This window comes from Galendromus occidentalis, unplaced genomic scaffold (genome assembly GCF_000255335.2).
Source record: "Galendromus occidentalis unplaced genomic scaffold, Mocc_1.1 scf7180000075391, whole genome shotgun sequence".
NCBI lineage: Eukaryota > Metazoa > Arthropoda > Arachnida > Mesostigmata > Phytoseiidae > Galendromus > Galendromus occidentalis.
In genome coordinates, this window is record NW_003803381.1 from 237,355 (window position 1) to 256,803 (window position 19,449).

At 51.9% G+C, this 19,449-nt stretch overlaps 1 protein-coding gene across 1 annotated transcript; it reads right to left on the reverse strand.

Annotated features, from left to right (window-relative positions):
• Nucleotides 1–17,611: 17,611 nt before the first annotated feature.
• LOC100906472 (uncharacterized protein K02A2.6-like) lies at nt 17,612–18,583 on the reverse strand. Its single transcript, XM_003737140.1, has one exon. It carries the CDS (start codon nt 18,581–18,583, stop codon nt 17,612–17,614), a length of 972 nt encoding a protein of 323 aa, XP_003737188.1.
• Nucleotides 18,584–19,449: the final 866 nt, after the last annotated feature.

Here is a 19,449-nt window from a genome sequence, read left to right on the forward strand (position 1 = left end):
GTGGGCCGAAATAATGGAAAAACAAAGCCAATACGATAGCACAATGAGAGCGAGCTGTGGAGCAATCTAGCTGAGACGGTCAAAGCCTGGGTCTTGTCTCACAAAACGCAATAATTATGCACCTTGCAGCCTAATAGCAGTGGTTACCTACTTTCCTCCTCGTAAGGATTAGGTCGCCTCTCAATGTCATGATTTTCCAGTTTCCACCCAACCTCACCTCTCTGTAGGCGGCCATCTGAGACGACTCCCGAGTTTCAGGCCGAGGGCGAGCTCGTTGCTGTTTCCCTGAGAGCCCCCTCTCCATTCTTGCGTCACCCCTTTGGGCATAGCCATCACGTCCTCCGCCCTGAGCATCACCTCGACGTCAGTTATCATAACCACGTGAGCAAGTGGAGCAGGGGGACTTTCTGCTTGGTAAGCGGTATTCATAGACGCACAGACGACTAGACTGAAAAACGGCTCCACCGAGTCATCACTTCCAGCGCAGCTCTCGGTGAATAATTTCGATAGCCATCGGCGATTACAATCTGCCTCTCATTGATTGGACTTCTCAAGCCCTCGGGCGGAAGTCCCGCCCGGAAAAGGAGTTTTAAGCTCGTTACGTGCGTAATGATACATGATCATGCTCCACGAGACACGAGCTAGCCAGCGAGTGATCAATCTTCGAGGGTGCATTAGTCGATGGAAACACATGTAAGAGTAGGTCTGTAAGGGATCGAACATCAGACCCTCGAGTTTGGCTCCCGCGTATCTCCGGAATTCGGGCGATCCGAACTTGTTGCGGTCTTTTTGCCGAGATTTCGCGACATTCCTAGAAAACGATGGAAGAATCCGACGATCCCTAGAGGGGTCAGTCCCCGCCCTAGACTTTGAAATCGCTGCTAATCGTCATTAGACCAATTTTCGTCAGACTTCTAAAGCTCACTCTGACTGGAACAAAAGTGGATGGCTTCCATCGACGTCGGGGGTCTGCCAGTGCCATCTAGTCGAGCGTGCAGGTCTCGGCACAGGTCTCGGCAGGAACTGCTGGGAGCGCACGCTTAGACAGGATAGAACTCGGAATGTCTGTTCCCCTCCAAGTTCCCGCGGGCTACTTCAATTCCTCGTTCCTTCCCCGCAACCTCGCTATGAAAGTGCGTTCCAATTTGTCTTCTGTCGACGTTCTCGTGACCTGAGTTCGCTTGTTCCACGCCATTTATATTGTCACTCTCGGCGAGAGTGCTCGTTTTACTGAGGCGCCGACCTGGAAACTTTCCGGGGCCGGCGGATGCTGAGACTGCCGAAGATTTGTACGAGTTCCCTGAGCTCGCGAGCTACCTAGTTCCAAACCATGGCTGGCATCGTGAAGAGCGTCGTCAGGCGCTCCTCGAACCAACATTTTTCTTTCGCTCCCTTTCTCGTTAGTCTGCTCCTCTTTGTGTGGCGTATGGAACCGAGAAACGATTTCGAGCGGCTTTACTCTGCTTGCATGTTTCAGGGTAGACTCCTCCGGATCGCTACTGTAATACTCGACGGCTACGCTCTCGATGACGAAGATTCTGACAGGTCCAAGATTCATTCAGTCCACTACAGCAATGGATGCCGGCGACGCCGCCGCGTCGTTGTGAGCCCCGATGCCTAGAAGGATCCGGAGGCGCCGCCAAGCAACAGGTATCAGCTTCGATCATGTCTTTCACTCCTCCTGTCCTGGGGTTGGGGCGTCATGCGAAATGGTGTCTGGTTGTCCCCTCCTGGCTGGAGAGCTGTTCCCTCTTACCGTCCTCCTCCGCTCGGAACCCGCCCGTCCGTTCGTCCGGGTCAGTCCGCCGGCCAGCCATTTTTTCTCATGCACACAGCAGAAACCCTCCAAGAATGAAAAAACGAAAATGAATAAACACCGATACCAATGCAATCTCTCCCAAGCGCTCCATTCTTCCTTTACGTTCGGACAGAAACGTTGAGGCATAGTCACTTGAGTCGGAGTCCGTGTGGACTCCTCTTTTTCTTCCTTTCATTCAGGCTCGGCACGAGGAGTGTCTCTTACTTTGCCGCGGCAGGGGGATGTCCGCTACTCGCTGTGATGTGAATGACGGAGAACCGAAGACTTTCTCGAGAGATTGGCGTTTCCTCAAAGGCACCGAACAAATGACTGGAACGACGGCTGTCTAATTATCGCCGAAGATTCGGGTACAGTATTCTCGTCTATTTCCGAGAATGTCTCACTCGGAAAGAGCATGATCCGTTCAGAGGTCCTTGGAGGGGTTTCTTCGCCATTTATCCCGCTGCCATCGCGGATGAGCGAACCGCTAGTAATCTTCTGCTCGAAACCAGTGGCTCTCTCGGCAGACGTTTCGAACGCCCATGTGACCATGGATCTCGCGCGTCCGAGGGTCGGCCATACTTCCGGATCTCTGGCAGGGGCCAAGCGATGATTCACCCAAATGCTTACGGATTCAACGCGCGTCGCCCCATTTCTCCTTTCCGAGTATAGTGTACAACTGCGTAATGCTCTCTGAAGATGCCATATATCCAATCCCAGTGAACTCATGGTGGAATGATACGAACACGCCTTATCGCGAAAAGCCGCGATGTCGGAGAAGCCATGCAGACATTTAGCTCATGGCCTCGGGCTGACAGCGAGCTATCAGCCCTGCAGAATATAATTCGATGGGAATGAAGCGAATCGCCTGATTCGAATTGTTCAGATCGGGGTCGTCGCATGCGGCGAGCAAATCTCGGATGCGGACAGGGCCGCTAGCCATGTCGAACTCCCCATGCCCACGATTCAGAGTCATCGTGTTGGGAATGTTTCCTCTTCCCCTCCTCCCTCATGACGAGTCGCTCCACATGCTCTCAAATCACACCACCAAATCAAGGAGCTTACCGGTACTCGAAATTCGGGAATGATTATGGAGTTGTGTAGAGCAAAGGTTCCCAATCACGGTCCCCCGTGGACCAGATTGCGGGACAAAACCCCGTCCTGGACCACCATCAGGGAGAAGACGACCGACTGAGGAAGCCTAAGAAGCTGTTTTCTTTGAGTGAACGGAGACTTGATTTGTTTTCAACCCTGGTTGACAAACACAAAACACAAGACTCAACCATGTCTAGTGAAGGGTGTGAGCTCTTGTTCTGTTGCTCGGGATGATTTCATCGGAGTCGGTTCCCATCTCAAGTTCAATCTCAGCGAATTTGATCACTCCAAAATCCGTAGATCACCGAAAATTTGATCATGGACCACGGTTGGTCCATGGAGCACCGTTCGGAAAATCGTGGTGTAGAGCAGCGGTTCTCAAAGTTTTCTCCCCCACGTCTCCCCTTATCTCGCGAAGGGGGGGAGCTCGCGTCCCCCAAAGAGATCACCGTATATCTGAGAATGTAAGGTTTCGACCTGAACATGTGTCACAGTGCCGTTTCCTCCATGGAATATGGCTTCCTCGATCAATCGTACAATGACTCAAGACTAATTGTAGACTAGCAATGAGCTGGGTCACCTCTCTGAGATGAATAATCGGTCGGTCGGGAATTCCAGGGATCCTCCGCGTCTCCCCGAATTTCTCCCCTCAGTTTGAGAAACGCTGGTTTAGAGTATGGAGATGGAGTTCGAGTTTCATGGAACCACGATGACTTTGAGGCTGGAAATCCAACATTCATGGTTTAGAGAGCTCATCCATTCCATTGGCGCCGTTCCCTTGCATAGCAGGTGACGGTGTCTTCTTCCGGGACAACATCTGTCGCCATTCACGCGCGCCTGCGCCCAGGGGCGTATATCGGATTTCCTTTTGGGGCGGGACAGCAATGTTCTTGGAGAGCCTAGAATGATGATGATAATGATCCTCATAGAGCTTCATGTAGGGAGGCGATGGCCCCCTCGTCCCTCCCTCCCTTATATACGCTACTGCCAGCGTCTCGGCTCATTGAACCCTAGCTGAAACCGAATTGACGGCTTGTTAGAGAGCGCCCGGAATGGCTGACCATACCTGCTGGAATGGTGAACCAAGACGTGGAACGGACTACTTTTATCTGATGAATAGAGCTTGGAGTTTCAGGCACTTAGAAGTGCCGAAAATGGCAGGCGAGATGGCGCTGAAATAGCTTAGAATAGGCACCAAAACCAGGCAAACTAGGCGTGATAGGCAGAGCAAACGAGCAGTAGGTTTACGTCGTCTCCCGTAGTCCCCCCGGTCAGTAATCGATGCCGGTCTAATAGGTAGCATTCAACATCATCGAAAGAAAAATTGACGTCGGACCATCGGATTCTATCGGAAGCAAGATGTGTTCCTGGAGCATGGGTTCGCCGACTCCATTCATCGCCGAATTCGTTCGTAGACCCTAAATTTCCCCGAAATTACCGAAATTCAACGTCTCTGTGGCTCAAAAAGGCTTCTTCGGTGCGGAAAAACCTAAATAGGTATTCTCGATGGGAAAGCGACCATGGGCATTCATGACGAAATGCCCGAACTTCCGAGGTCTTGATGGAGCGTTTCCATTTCCTGATCATATCCTCATAGATCCCCCCCCCCCAGTTCGGGCAAGATGCGGAAAATTAATAGTTCGGGAACCCAGAACTTTCGAATTCAATGAAACGGAGACTCAAAGAATCGCTAGAGGGGGCCCGGCTCTGAAGGATGCCTCCGCGGCAAGTTATTGTAGTGACAAATTAATTCTTCAGGCGCACCTCATTCTCGGTAGACCGCTCGGGGAGAGCCATGACGGGGTAGCTCCTCAAAGGAAGATAGGGGATCATGACCAGTCTGACTGGCAGTCTAGATCATGTGAGTCCGATCACTCTGAGAGGCTGCTATAGTTACCGGAGGAGCTAAATGTGAATACATGTCTACATATTTCCACGATTGAGGGACACATCGATAGAAATGTCTCTTAGGCTGCAATTAGCTTTTTTGAGCGTACCAAGAGCGAGTCCAAGACAGCAGCTCGCTCTCCCCATCAAGCCAGCGTCAACGCACGAACACTCGTCGACACCGATGTTACTTGTCCGCGCCGACATGGAAATTCGATGCCGAATTGCCCACGGAATTCAATTTGAGGGATACATCAGGATTTATCGACGGATCGTCTCCGCGTCATCTCACGGAAGACCAGGCTTATTGACTAGCTATAGCTTTTCCCTTGCTGGACCGATGCTCGAGCCCAATGGCGAATGTGAGCTCCGCGCGGTAGTTTTATCTGCGATAGATCCGAGCTCCAGGAGTAGCTAGCGGCTGAAGCATGAAGCTGATCAAGCAAACTAGAATTTCCCCTGGAGAGGGCTCAAGAGCCGGGAAAAGACTGCAGTTCCCTTTGTCGCTGAACTCCGGGTGAAGAGTGAGACACACAGCAATGGTTCTAGCGGCAACAAAAACGTCTACTCGGGATCTTTCCAACAACGACAAGTTTCCGAAAATCCATGGTTATTGGAGCAGTTTCTCCTTTATTCCTTTTGGAGGGGGAAAATATTTCCCCCGCCGAGCGAAACCTTTCCCGGCCGTCGACAGGCACTCGAACAGCCCGCAGAGGGAGGCGATATTCTCTGGACAGAATCCTTCCTCAATATTCCCTGAACAGCCTGGAACCTCGCGGCAAGATCTGCGCCGTCTGGCTTCATTCGTGCCGGGGCAGGCTGTGGATTCTTGCCAACAGCCGCATCTCTCTCTGAGGCTCTTGCTTCAAGACAGTCTTTCGAGAAACAGTTACTTCGAATTCTTCAAGGCACTATATGCTCTCTGCTCTGATGACTCTCCTCTGGATCACTCTGCTGCACCCGAGGATCCGCAGCAGAAAATCCTCGGGAGTGTATGACGTAGAATTATTGGGCAATGGTTCGAAATTATTCACCATGAGTAACCAGCTTTCTCTTGGAGAGCTGTTTCGGAAGCGTCCATTCTCTAATCAGGAGGGTGGGAAGAATAGAAAGGTATGCGCAGGGGTTGATCCGGAGGGCTCTAAATCGCTGGGCATGCCCTCTGACCCGAGAAAAAGGGCTTTCCAACCAATCCAGCGCTATCCATAGCGATATTCGGCCCACTTCCATTCCCTGCCAATTCCTGTCGCTCCGGATCCTAGCTGCGATGGTGGATCGGTCAATCACGATGTTCAGGATATAACAGGACAGATCGTTGCAGTAGTATTCGATGATGTCCGTGTCAGCCTCTCGGTCCTCAGAAAGCGACCAAGGTGTCTCGGTCTATCGTCTCGTTCTAACGAGAGGAAGAGCATGTTTTTAGCGGAAGAAGAGTCGATGTTAGGGTAGCAAGCCTCTCTTTTGCCGAATAGCTGCAGGAGAGCTGAGGTCACAAGGAGGGCACATCATCATACCGATGCGAGCCTTATCCGGAGGCCTTAATGGGGCCGTCCGGCAGGATTGCCGTGTTGCAGTCTTCTCATGGACCCGAGCACGCGGGGGGGTTCCCAGTTTCGCATACGACAGTCTCCGCGAGGCTGGATCGAACGTTGTCACGAAGCGCTCTGGGCAACGGAATGGAAGGTAGTATCTGACAGCCCTATCGTCCGCTTATCGAATGGAAGGGATGGTCGTAGGTACATTGATCAGAGGACACGCACACATCACGGGGCCTCTAGCGCGCGTGTCACCGGTAGAATTTATTTATTATCCGCCCGTTTTCCGCGGAGAAGCTCACGGACCTCGATGGCTGCATTGTATCATTGAGAGCACGCGTTTTGGGAGGTGATTTATACCCCGAAGATTTCGTTATTCTTTTCCGTCGGCAGCGGATGAGGCGAGCCGTGGGCGGTAGGAATCTGCATTAAGTAATATGCACCGAAAATCCCAATCCCGCTATTGAGTCATCCAAGCCCAGCGGATGGAAGGCATTACGAGGCATATGTTCCATCTATTCTCCATGAGAGCGACGTGAAGCGCGCATTGATGAACATAGAAGCCCACTTTCAGCGGGCCCCGCTCGACCAGCGAAATCTGTCCGTTGCAACGAGAATCTGATCTATCACGCAGGGTAATTTCCATTCCTCAAATGGAAAGGTGAAGAATATTGAGTGATCGGCAAGTCTCCTTCTTGTCCATTCCGGAGCATTAGAACTGTTCACGGCTCAGCGCTCAACGGGAATCGATTGTGCTCTTGGAATGACCGATTGCTCGGGCCTCCGCCGCGCCGGCGCGGCGTCACGTCGAACGTCGGCTGCGTATCGCAAGCGCAGTTTATGCCATCGACGCCTTCGTCGCAAGGTCATTCGTGGTACCGAGTGCGTGCTCATGTGGGATTGCATTTCTTCATTCGTCGTGATTGGAATTCCTTCGCAATGGTGCTCGTTGCAACGAGATTTCGCTCTGTTCGACCGCGAAATCTCAGATAATGAACCCGGTTCCGAAAGATCTCACCGGGCGTGAACGTATCGGATATGACGGAGCGGAGGCACGGTAGGGGAAAGATTGAGAATCGCTGACACCTTATACGCTCGATTCGACGAAGTCTCTGATCTTGATTCGACCTGAAGTGGTTTTATTTGGCAGAGTAGATAATGACATTACGTTGTGAATTATGCCACTCTTATCTGAACGGTCCGTCGAAGTTGGTGTTCATCGTCAGTCAGTTCTCGTTCTCAACTGTGCTCAAACTACCGGGGAGACAGCCGAAACATCTGGAAAACTCGCCCAAAGAGCCAAGGAATGCGCGGCGTCGGGGCACGCAAGGACAACGTCTAACTTCCGTAAGGATCAAGATCACTAAAGTTTTCGAATACTCCATCAGGTACTGCCAGTCGGAAGCCTTCCCAGAGTGCCCTTGAACCAATCTCGGGACGCTTCAAGTAGATGAACTCCGGGCTCGTGCAGAGAGAGAAGCTCTCACTCTCATCTAGATGGCAATTTCACGGCTGCGAAGGATGACATGGAGGTTATAACATGAAGTCACATCGTAGAGGAACTTCTTTGAATTTCCTCCATGGGAGACCTCCGTCAAGCTTCCAATACGGCTCCCGACGCTTTCTTGGCCCATCTGCTGGACCCTCTGCGAATGGATGTGCTTTAGACTCTCGGAGTGAGTTTCGGGAGGGCACAGGTGGATACGAGACATTCTCTGCTAATGTCAACGAGAAAAGGCCTCGCGGAAGGAGCGTGTTGGTCTGGTCGGGAATCCAACCTTGAGAGGCGTTTTCTAAACCCGTCGCTTCTTCACACGTGCCAAAGGCTGTTCTAAGGCTTCTTTGCCCACGGAGGAGCCTGCCGAATCGCCTCTCAGATGGCATTATTTGACGGGAACATCTGGACGACTTCGTCCCGTCAGTACACTTATCATCATTCGATTCCTCAAAAAGAGGAGTGTTGTATGACACCAAGAAAAATCGAGGGAAGCAGATGGAATTCCGTTCAGCCCAAGTCTCCTCCCCTTCTATCACAAGAGGACGGTCCTCGAGCTCGGCGTCTCGATGATGATCTGAGTCTTTGATGGCCAGATCTTGATATTCCCAGATGGGAAATCCCATCACAGAGCGTGGAGCGGCGGCTAGGATCACGAGGTTCCACGGGCCACGAGACGGGAATTATTTCGTTTCCCTTTTCAGAGTGAGATCGTCTCTGAGCTCTTCGAGACCGTCGGATCGGAGCATTGTATCCTTAATCCTGCGAAACTCCGCTCCTAGGTTCCGAAAACTTGCAGCCTCATGAAAGCATGTACCACCATATGACACCACACCCACTATCGGAATGTTTTTCAAGGTCCCCGCGGAGGTCCCATCAGACAGATATACCGTGTTTGAATCCTGTCAAATTCTTCTTGTTGAGCTGGTGGTCAAGAGACATGTCCGTGTCCGCAGTCCGCAGGTGTGAGGTGTGAATGGGGAGCACCCGCGAGGTTTTTGAGTACGCTGACTCCAAAATTCCCAGAATGCATGTCTTTTTCGAGCGTCCTTACCTTAAAGGAAAACATTCGCGTGCCATGATCCGACGCTAGAGACTTCGGGAAACTATAGACTCCGTTGATACTATACTTTCTCGGGACTGGGGGTTTTGCGCTCGGAGAGAAGGATAACTTCCGCCCCAAGAAATCTCAGCTGTGCCAGGAGATACTAGTCCTGTAACGGGAGCCAGCCGGAAGTCACCGTCGAAGAGAGCATCCAATAGACATTTCACCGCGTACGACAGCCTACAGGAAGATTCTCGGTCAACCTGCAGCGAGTCACGGAGGTCAATCCTCGTAGGAGAACAAGTCCAAGCCACTTACTGAGCTCAGGGCTACCAAGAACAAATCACCGATCTATCCCGGCGCTAATAAGGGCGCCACGGCATCGTAGGGAGGTGAAGGCTCCCTGTTGACCTTCATCCCTTTTCGGCATGGCGTACAACAGGGAGTTTCCGCAGTGAATAATTGTTCCCCGTGTTACGGAGAGGCGTGTCATGATAGGTACTACAAGATGGAAGTTTAGATTCGATTGGGTCAGATACAACCTTTGGCCCGCGTAACATGATTCGCTCGAGACATTCGTTATCGGGAGAAAAGAGGAAGTCATACGGATGAAATACGCGAATCGAATAAAGCCGCAGCATGAGTCCGAGAGTGGCATGTTGATAACACTAGCTCAATCGATTCCAGCCACCCTCATTTCAGGTGTTGGCATCACAGTCGCTGCGTTTCAGTGTCCTCCTCCGTCGGGATTTCAATAGGTACCTTCAAGCCGAATAGAATGGGACGAATCTTCGCGGGGAGAAACTGTGCCTCAATTCTTCTCGCGTTCCCCACGAATAGCCGCCACGGCAGACGACTAGCTTGAAGCAAGCGCTCCGAATTCTGACGATTCTGTTCTGTGCGTAGCGAGCGCCGGCTTTACGAGCAGATCGTCAGGAACGCATAGACCTCAATGATCTTTTCATGATTCAGTTGACCCCTCTGTTCCGCTTGATTCGGGAGGGAAATATGTCCGCCATTCTTTTGCTGCGCCCGGGGATATCTCTTCTTTTTGCTTTTCTTGCATGGAGGGCGCTCACATGCGCTTCCATGAGAAACGCGACGCGACGAGATAGCTGGTAGCAATATATAATCGCAACTCTTGACCCGAGGAACTTCGAGTCGTATCATCGCAGAAAAATTGAGCGGTTCTGGAGGTGTCGTCGCAGCGTAGTGCATTCCTGCGGCGTTCCCACGGACTTCATTCTCACAGGCGCACGATAGGGACCCGGATCCAGATCTACGCAGAGCTCTTCCACTATTTAGGGAGACCTCAAGCCTGCTCGGAGAGTTTCGGGAGGCCTCCAGAATCGGGAGAGCTTTTTAGAAGCAGAGCTGCAGACTGGAAGATTGGGGTCAAACTACGGGCTACTCACCGAACTCCCGGAGACATCGGAGAAGCAAGTGGCGTTCCGAGCAAGCCAGCTGATTTTCGAGTCATTTTCGATCGTCTCAAAAGCTCGAGACTTTCTCCCGATGCGGTCTAACGGAGAATGACACCCAACTGCGGAACTTCTCAGCTTCTGTACCGACCTGAATGCACCCAGGAGGTGAGTGTCGAACTCCGAATCACTGCACAGGCGTCCGTCGAACAAGTCTGCGAAGGCGAGCCTCTCCGAGATATCTGTAGATACGAGCTTCTGATTTTGCATTGACAGCTAGCCCGTCTCTACAGGCTATATCTGTTGACTCAAAGAAATCGAATGCCGTGCGGGGAGCGTGTCCTCACCGGAAAGCTCCGCTCGCAGCCATCAAGTCAAACAGTCGTAACAGACATCAGACGCGCGGCCGTCCGATTCGAGTCGCCGATGCCAAATGAAGCCACTGATGACTCGCAGTCGTTCAGGTCGGCGACGAAAACGACTTCAGTCAACAACAAAAAAGCGGCAAGAGACTTTCGAAGAGTTCTGACTGGAAGTCTAACTCACTCACTCACTCCCTCGCTCCCTCCCTCCCATAAAGCCTGACCAATACTCGCTTGGCAAGGAGCAATATTGGCCTCGGTCGTTTTTCGCTCAGATATGCGGCACGGTCCCCGAGCTCACAGAAAAACTGTGACCGGAACCGCGGCACGGGAGTGAGCTTCGCGAAGTAAATTGTGGAGCAGTCGAGGCCCCAAAGAGGAAAAATGAGCAGACTCAATATCTCTCCGAGACTCACTACTCACATGCTGACGCATAGAACGATCGAAAGGGAAAGGAATCTGTCATTGTCGTCCATCGATGCGACTTGCTCGTTGCGGTACCCCCACCGAGTGCGAGTTTCGGCGGGGCGCACTCATCAGAGAGGGCGGACGAGTCAGTGGATTCGCGCGGACATGTGAACCATATTGGACATCTTCTCGCTTCCTCCCGATTTTTCTTTTGAGAGAGTTCGTTCAATACTTCTTCTCAGGTAATTCGTTGTGAGGAGTACACGGTCAATTGAAATCAATTACCGCGCTCGCGAAGGGGTAACCGCTTCAGAAAGCACCGAAGGGCGCCGGGGGATCCGTCACGTTCAGCTGTGAAGGCTCTGCTATACTATCTTGGGATCCGTGACGGACTCCCCTCCTGGAGATAAGCTGCCGATTCGACCTGAGTAGCCTTCCGAAATCGGACCCTTTTTTCTGAGGGGCCCCGCATCCATCGCGAACGATGCCTCGGAGCGGCTCGCAAACGGCAAAGTGATTCGTTCTCGGATGCCCTGGAGTTTGGAAACAGTGGTGAAACAGGATGGAGGATAGCATTTATCCCGAGGCCTTCCCTTGAATCTTGACACCTGATCCCTGGGAATCCAGAGAGAAGGGGCGAGCGAATGTTCCTCGGTATTCATTCTCCTGACTCAGCCCACCTATTTTCTGTGGATTCCCTCGGCAAGCATGACGGAAGGAGCGATGGATGGTAGCGACTCACCGGGTCACGCCCGTGCAGGAAGCAAGGAAACCCGGCTAAAGGGAATCGACATGCCTAGGATTTCGGGCTTTTTGAAGGATCGCTCAGTAGTGGTTATGATCTGTGTAGTGGAGGTCGAGAGGTCTCGAGTTTGTGAGCTCTCAAGCCACGCCTTCCGCCCAACCCCCGGCTAGAGCGAGAAGATACCTCTCTCGGAATCTGCGTCACTCCAAGCGGGCTCGATCAGGGGCAATCATGGCAAGGGGGGCATACCCTCCCCACCTTCCAAGAGTTTTGCGGTCATATGCCAGAGTATGGACCTCCAAAACTCGGATCGGCTCAGCCCCCGGAGAGAGCCCTCTGCGTACCCCTGGGCTCGAATTCAAACGGATACTCGAATTGATGAAGCAGGCGACATGCAGGAGCTCGAGCTGGTAGAGAGCTACCTATTCCGGCTGAGTCGCACTGCTTCATTGGGCCTGGCTAGCCCATATGCGACCAGCAGGACTCGAGCCCTCCTCAAGCGTTAGAATCCGAGGAGGAACCACTGGTAGAATAGACGATATCTTGATGTCACAGACTCTATAGCAGAAAGCCATCCGAGTCCCGGGAGCGATAGAGCCTTTTCAACTCAGGTCCGATGGCTCGGGACAATTAGCATCGGTGAGGTCGCCGAATAGGCGTGCAATAAGCGCCAGCCAGCTTGGTTGCGGGCACGGCACAAGATTGAAGTACGGAGCTGCACTTCGGCTGACCCGATCGCCACGGAGCGGGGTATCCTCTGAGCGGCTTATTTTGTTTGTTCACTAATAAACGGCCTATTAGTTCCCAATGCCCGCGAGCCTCTAATTGTATGTCCTCTCAGCAATCCAGCTCCTATCCCCATGCCCTGAGACTGTCTCGCTCGCCGGAGGCTTACCGAAATTGCATGTGGTCTCTAGAAAACATTCAAAAAACTAAATCATGATGGAAAATATACTGCCGAGATGAGGTCCTCTCGGAGAAACGCCGGAACTCGAGGCTCATTACGTACCACCGATAATTTGACGCACGCATTTTAAATCTGGCGACCCGTCGCGTCGTCCTGAACTCGTGGTCGCGTCTCAGCTATATTTATGAGTGAAAGTCTAAGATCGCCTGCGAACGTTGGTCCCGACGGCTGCTAGCACAGCCAGCTTTCTCGTCGCTATCATCTTACGGCGACAAGTAACCGCAAACGACAATCTGATGACTGAGACCTCCGGTTCTTGAGTATCCATTCAAGTTCCGACCAAACATCCATCTCTTCGCGCATTCACTCGCCCGCTCTGCCTCTCGCTCTTCTGTCAGCATTTCGTGCCTGACTTCATCAGCCACCATTTATTTCATTCGGTAGTGTAGCTTCGAGAATGCCTGACCCCGAGGCAATCATGAGTGGTGTAAACACCGAGAAAGTAAAAACTTCCCCATGAATTCTCGAACATTCAATAGCATCTTGAAGAGAAGAACGCTATGAGTAGGCCCCCTGGCAGCCTCAACACAACCGGTGTCCGCACTTTTTCTGTTTGGGACCGAGCGCATGCATAAGCCGGCTTGATGGTGTTCTGTTGCTGTCTTCGGCCAACGCTGACCGACTCCGTTTTCAGCTCAGCGACAGCGACGTTGATGGTCTCGATATCCTCGTCTTGCTAGGAAACGAGTGGATCCATCGCCACCACAGCGAAGGCTCGATAAAGGGACGCCGTCTTTCTGACCAACTCTCTCCGATTCGAGTTGCCAGGGTTCCGTCTAAGTATCCGCGGAGGATTCCCGGATTCCACTTCCGCACTCAGTCTGTCGGAGTTTTCCCGAGCCCAACCGGAAGCCCGAAACTCAGCACTTCTCGTGATTTCGGATTTGTTCACGGTGTCTGATTGAGATACGGAGAAGTTCTCCATCAGCAGCTGATAGGCGTGAGTCGTCTCGCTTCAGAATTACCGAAAATCTCGAAAATTCGTAGCCAGGGAAGGACGTCGGGCGTTGTTCCATTCCTGGCCGGTGTATATGTCAAAGGTCTGGGAGGAGGATGCACGTCCGGCGAGCTACCCTCCCTGCCCAGGCGACACCTTTGTGGGCTCTCAGTGGGGGAGGGGCCCGAGAAGGGAAGGGGGTGACTTTCCTTCTGACCATGAACCTATCCTCTCGACTTTATAACTATTTGACCGAAGGCGATCGACCGAAGCTGATTCACCGAGCCCGATTGACAGAATCAGGTATACGGAATGTTCCTCCGGGTTCTACATGAACAAACAAATGGTGTGAACGAGCCAGTTCGGCGCTCTGTGTGAGCGGAGGGAGGAGCCTGATTCAAATGGTTTTCGCTCGATAGCTATGATTCATCCTGCCTCATGTCGATGGCCATCCATTCGATCTATGTGCGACCCTGCTCCACGGGCGAGTCTTCTCAGCAGATCTCCAATCTCATTGCGTATTGTCCCGCTCTCCTAGGGGACTTTGTGCACTGGAGCCCAGTCTCCTGGCGAATTCATCCGTCTCATGGTGGTAAATTTCACGACTTGTACAATACGGGTCGATGGGTTGGAATTTTGTGCGGTGAGCTCGCGTAGGTAGCATTCGCGGACGTTAGCGAGAGCAGTGCGCTGCCTCGGCCCTCCTCATAATGAGCCGCGTACAGGCATGCCTCTCTTGTTCCGCTCTCTACACAGCGACAGGTTCGATTTTGACCTTATCGCTTCCGACCAAGTCCCGATATCCGAAGGAGCTATCCGAGAAGATTCTGAGCATAGTCTTCTTAGCACATTGTTTCGGCTCACCCCGACTCGATTTCGCTAAATCCCCCTCGAAGTTGACTCGAAGGAATAGGCCGGGCTACAGGGGCGGATCCAGCTTTTCTTCTTGGGGGGGACCAAGTCATATTTTCGGGGGGAAAGAGCCGAAAATGATGACGCGCCTCCTCGCGGCCCATGCTTTTGTATAGGGGTCGAAGATTCGTCGGGGGGGGGGGGCATGGCCCCCTTGCCCCCTCCCCCTGGATCCGCTCCTGCCGGGCAACCCGAGATTCATTTCTGATGGGAAAACGGCCTATTGGGACTCAGTTGGACGAAATTGAGGGCCTGCGTGTTGGATCCTGTCTTGTGTCCCCAATTGCGGAGCCTCAATCCTGCTGATCGAATGTGGTCGCTGAAGCGTTCGGATCTCACCGCAAGACAATCCGTGCCGTCTGAAGAAGATTGAGCTACACGCTCCTCCCGAATTCGATGAGGTCGATCGGTGCAGCGCGATTTCCGCCATGGGAGCTTCATTGGAAAATTCCTGCCTTTATCCCCCGAATGAGAAACCGTTGAGAGTGGCAGTTGGGTTCCCGAAGATCAGCAGTTTCTGTGGCGAGTCAGCGCATTTCATCAAGTAAAGCGAAGACTTCTCTAATCGTCACTCCTCGTTCTCTCACTTGATCCATGGCCTCAGAGTTGCATCGATTCGAAGCCTCAAGAAACGTGCTCGGAAAAGTCACTTAGAGTTGCGTCGTAGTATTGTTATCACTGCACGCGGTGAGATGTATGAGTCCCCATAAATGAATTTTTGTTGCTTCAAAAAAATGATTGAGGAGCCACTCCCCGGGTGCCCGACGCAAAAAAAAAGGAAACCAGTTGATTGTCGCTTGACAGCGCAGCGAAAGGGGGGAAGGCCTCGCAATCAGTAGAGAGATTCCCGGGATGGGCGAATCATGATTATCATGCTCTTCATTTTCGTCGTAGTTCCGATCATGTGCGGATCTATCGTACATTCGTCATAATCATGAATAATTCAAGGTTCATTCATGTGTTGATCATTGTTTGATCATGGTGCTTTTTGTCGCGAATTCGGCGCGACGAATCAGGCCTCCGAACAGAGATATCGGGACAATTGCACGGAATCAGGATGCAGGTCGGAAGTCCTCGACGAGATGCGTCTAATGGGACTCCTCTGAGTGGAACCGATCTGTGAAGCCTTATTCAAGGACAATCTGAGGGAGCCCAAGCGGGAACCTTCATGAGGAGCCGCGTTCGGTAAGGGAGCACTCCCAAGTTAAATCTAGAAACTTACAATTGGATGAAGGCATAGATTCACGCACAGAAAATATTGGGGCAGTCGAGTGAAAGTACGTTTGGGAGATAAGCATGGTACAGAGGAGCGGAAACATTCGAAATTATCCCGCTGATATCCGAGATGCCAGGAACGATCGCGGGAAGCTCCGGGCGAGGTTCATTCTGCGGATACTCGGAAGCTCGCCAAGCCGAATGCACCACGGTATGGAGACTCTTGTAATCTTCTCGCGAGCCTCTGTGCTCAGCTGTTCCACCGACAGCATTTTCAAAAGCTGACTTTCACAAACAAGTCTTTCATTCCTCATCATTGTGAAAGATGCTGACATCAGCAGATGAGTTTGACTCCAGGGGGATCCTTCCCAAATTGATCATCATGCCTGTGGGAGGCTAGAGTCTCACTCACAGCACGGCAGGTAGCCTGCGGGAAAGGATCCGACCCGATTCTCGAAGGGTTTCATCTCTTAATGGGAGTGGATTTAGCGCAGGACTTATTACTCAGAACCGGCGAGCGATCGAGGCTTCTGGCTGGGAACGGAGAGTGCGGGAGAAGGAGCTCGTCCGGAAGGCAGAAGACACGGATAACTGTCTTACTCCATGATCTTTGCTTCCGTCCATCGGTCATTTTGAGATAAGCGTCCTCGAGTGATATTTGCTAAATATTTGAGGTAGGTTTGAGCCAAAGCCAAACCCGAGATGTCATAAACCTACATAAAGCTGAGCTCTGTGAGAAATGATATTATTTTATTTTATTCCAATTATATTATTGGAAACCCGACGGCCAAGTTCTCAAAGCGCTCCATCTCAATTAAATCTCACAGTCTATCGCGGTGCTCCAGATCAGATGGACACCTGCGTTACTTCGGTGGAATCAGGGGAATGATCACATTCAGCGCTGAAAAGGTATCCGAGCTGACTGACCCATAGAGCCCAGGTACAGTCCCGGATGGTCTTCTCCTCATTGCCCGCGAGGACGGTGTCTTATGTACTGGAATCGGGAATCCGTATGGTGATGGTCAATTAGTCTGACTCCTGGTCCCGACGAATGTTCATGTGCATACCAATCAATATAGCTCACAGGCCGTTGCGATAGAAAGAAGCAAGCTGTCTTCCCTATACCAATGTCGTGTACGGCACTCAGGAGAGCACGAAGCGTTCACGTTACCGAGTGGCTAATGAATGACCGTTTATTGGCAGCGGCCTATATACTAGTGATTCCACTTCGTTGAAATCATTGAACAATTACACAACACCTTCCGACCTAGTCGGCTCGTCTGAAGAGACGACTCAAGCCTCTTCCCAATGCTGCGCAATCAGTCGGTTTCTAGACGCCGCGCGGAGGCTGCTCACGCCTGGTGACGGGTTCTCCTTGCTTGCTTGGACCCTGGACACACACTGGTGCGTGCGACCGTTGCTACAGACCCGTGGTGATGCCGCCGTCGGAGGCCGACACGCTGGACGACGGTTCTGGCAGAGAAGTCGACGGAATGGACGCGGAATCGGACGCAGGTACTCGCGACATGACGTTTGAGGGAGAGTCAGACGGAGCCGAGATGAAATCTTCGAAGTCGGCTTCATCCTCCGCAACTGGAATGCTCCGCTTCCAGATCTGATTGAGATGCCGAGTAATCACTCGGCCTTCGAATTCGAGACGAGCTCGAGCCTTGCCGACGGAGGTCACGAATGTCGCGGGCACTCGACGACGCTTGTCGAGTTCGACCACCACTGCCTCCCCCCGTGCAAAGGCGCGGGAACGCGTACCATGATGATGATCGGATTGATTTTAGAATTTCTCACTTTTTTCTGACAGCCTCGACTGCTGCGACCTAAAGACGGAGAAAGGCGACCGAAGAATACGCTTGGAGAAAACTTCAGCTGGGGTCTTTCCATCCAGAGCGGCGTTCGGTGTATAGTTGTAAGCAACCACGGCTTCGTCGAGTGCTCTTGAGTTAGCTCGTTCCAGGGAAGACTTTAGCGTAGAAACCATTTTTTCCGCACAACCTTTACTCTGCGGCGAGTACACAGGACTCCGGAGATGAACGGCATCGAAATCTTGACAAAGTTGTGCGAAATCAGAACTGGTGAACTGAGCGCCATCGTCAGAAAGGATCGTTTCTGGACGACCGAAATGACGAAAAACGACCCGCAAGTATTTCACAAGCTCGGAACTCGTGGCTGGACTCATGAAGGTCGCGTCGACGTACCTTGAGAAAGCGTCAACAATCACGAGGAACGCGTTATCCTCCTGAGGCTCAGCGAAGTCCAGGTGAAGCCTGACCCAAGGTTTCTCGGGATCCGGCCACGGTGCGAGAGGGACTTTGACCGGCTTTGCGGTCTGCTTGGCACAATACGCACACGATTTGACAACCTCCACCACGTCGGAAGTGATACCCGGCCAGCAGAAATGCGCGCGAGCCAGCGCTTTCATTCGGACGATTCCCGGATGAGCTTGGTGCAGTTTGCGTAGGACGGGAGCTCGCAGCGCCGTTGGTATGATCACGCGATCGTCGTAAAGTGGGATACCCTGAACATCGCACAAAGAATCTGCTTTTTGAGCGAAAACGCGAAGGAAACTATCTCGGAAATCAGTTTTCTTCCAACCACGGAGCAGACGCTGCAGTACCTCCTTTAGAATCGGATCACGCGCGGTCGCGTCCTTGAAAGCTGCTCCTGTTGGGGTGAATTCCCTTCTTGCTGCGATTAAACCGTGAACCTCCGTTTCCAGGAGTTCCAGCGCGGCGATGACTTCCTCCATGCTCGAATTCGCGGCATCTTTTCTCGTCTCCTGATTTAGCCTTGACAACGCGTCCGCTTGACCAAACTCTGAAGTACGTACGTACTCTATATCGAAATCGTACTAGTGTTGGGCGAACTTTGGCCGTGATTATGATTTTACCGTAATCATACGCGTGCGTATGATCATGACCGTAATCATACGCTTGAGTATGATTATGACCGTAATCATAGTCATACGCACATTATGATCATAATCGTAATCACACGTATGATCATGATTATAATCACAGACTGTATGATTACGGTGATTAAACAATAATATATAAATAATGAGAGAATAATTTTGACCAAAATTTTCAGAAATTAGCCGCAAATAACGAATCAACGGGATTTGCGAATTATCGAGGATGCGAAATCTCGGGATTCTACTACAGTCGCCTCGCGCCCTCTGACTACGTCGGATTGTTATGTTCATATTTTCATCGCGAAGCCAATCAGTTTTCACGTACCGAATATGAAAGAAGCGAATTATCCTGATGATGAGGAGCCGGAGACGAGAATTTTCGAATACTAGATTATTGATGCTAACGCAACGATGAATACGACGGCGAGAGGAGAGGGTCTTGATACGCAGCTCTCGATGGAGGGACCCGTGACGCTTGGAGTCCTTCCTGGACCGTGTCCTTGAGACAACAGCGGTGCAGGCTCGGTGAACCGAGTCCAGAGGCTTATGATCTGTCATCAATGTCGGACCTAAGCCCGAAATCACGACGTCGACCGAAGAAGTTGCTGTTCTTTCTGAGGAAAGCGTTCCCGAGCTCGTGAAATTGCTTGGAAGAGGGACGTTTCTACGACTCGAACCAAAAACTCATGTTTCAGCTCAAC

Excerpts from the sequence above, each read along its gene's own strand:
- LOC100906472 (XM_003737140.1), bottom strand. The coding sequence starts at position 18,583 with ATGGAGGAAGTCATCGCCGCGCTGGAACTCCTGGAAACGGAGGTTCAC.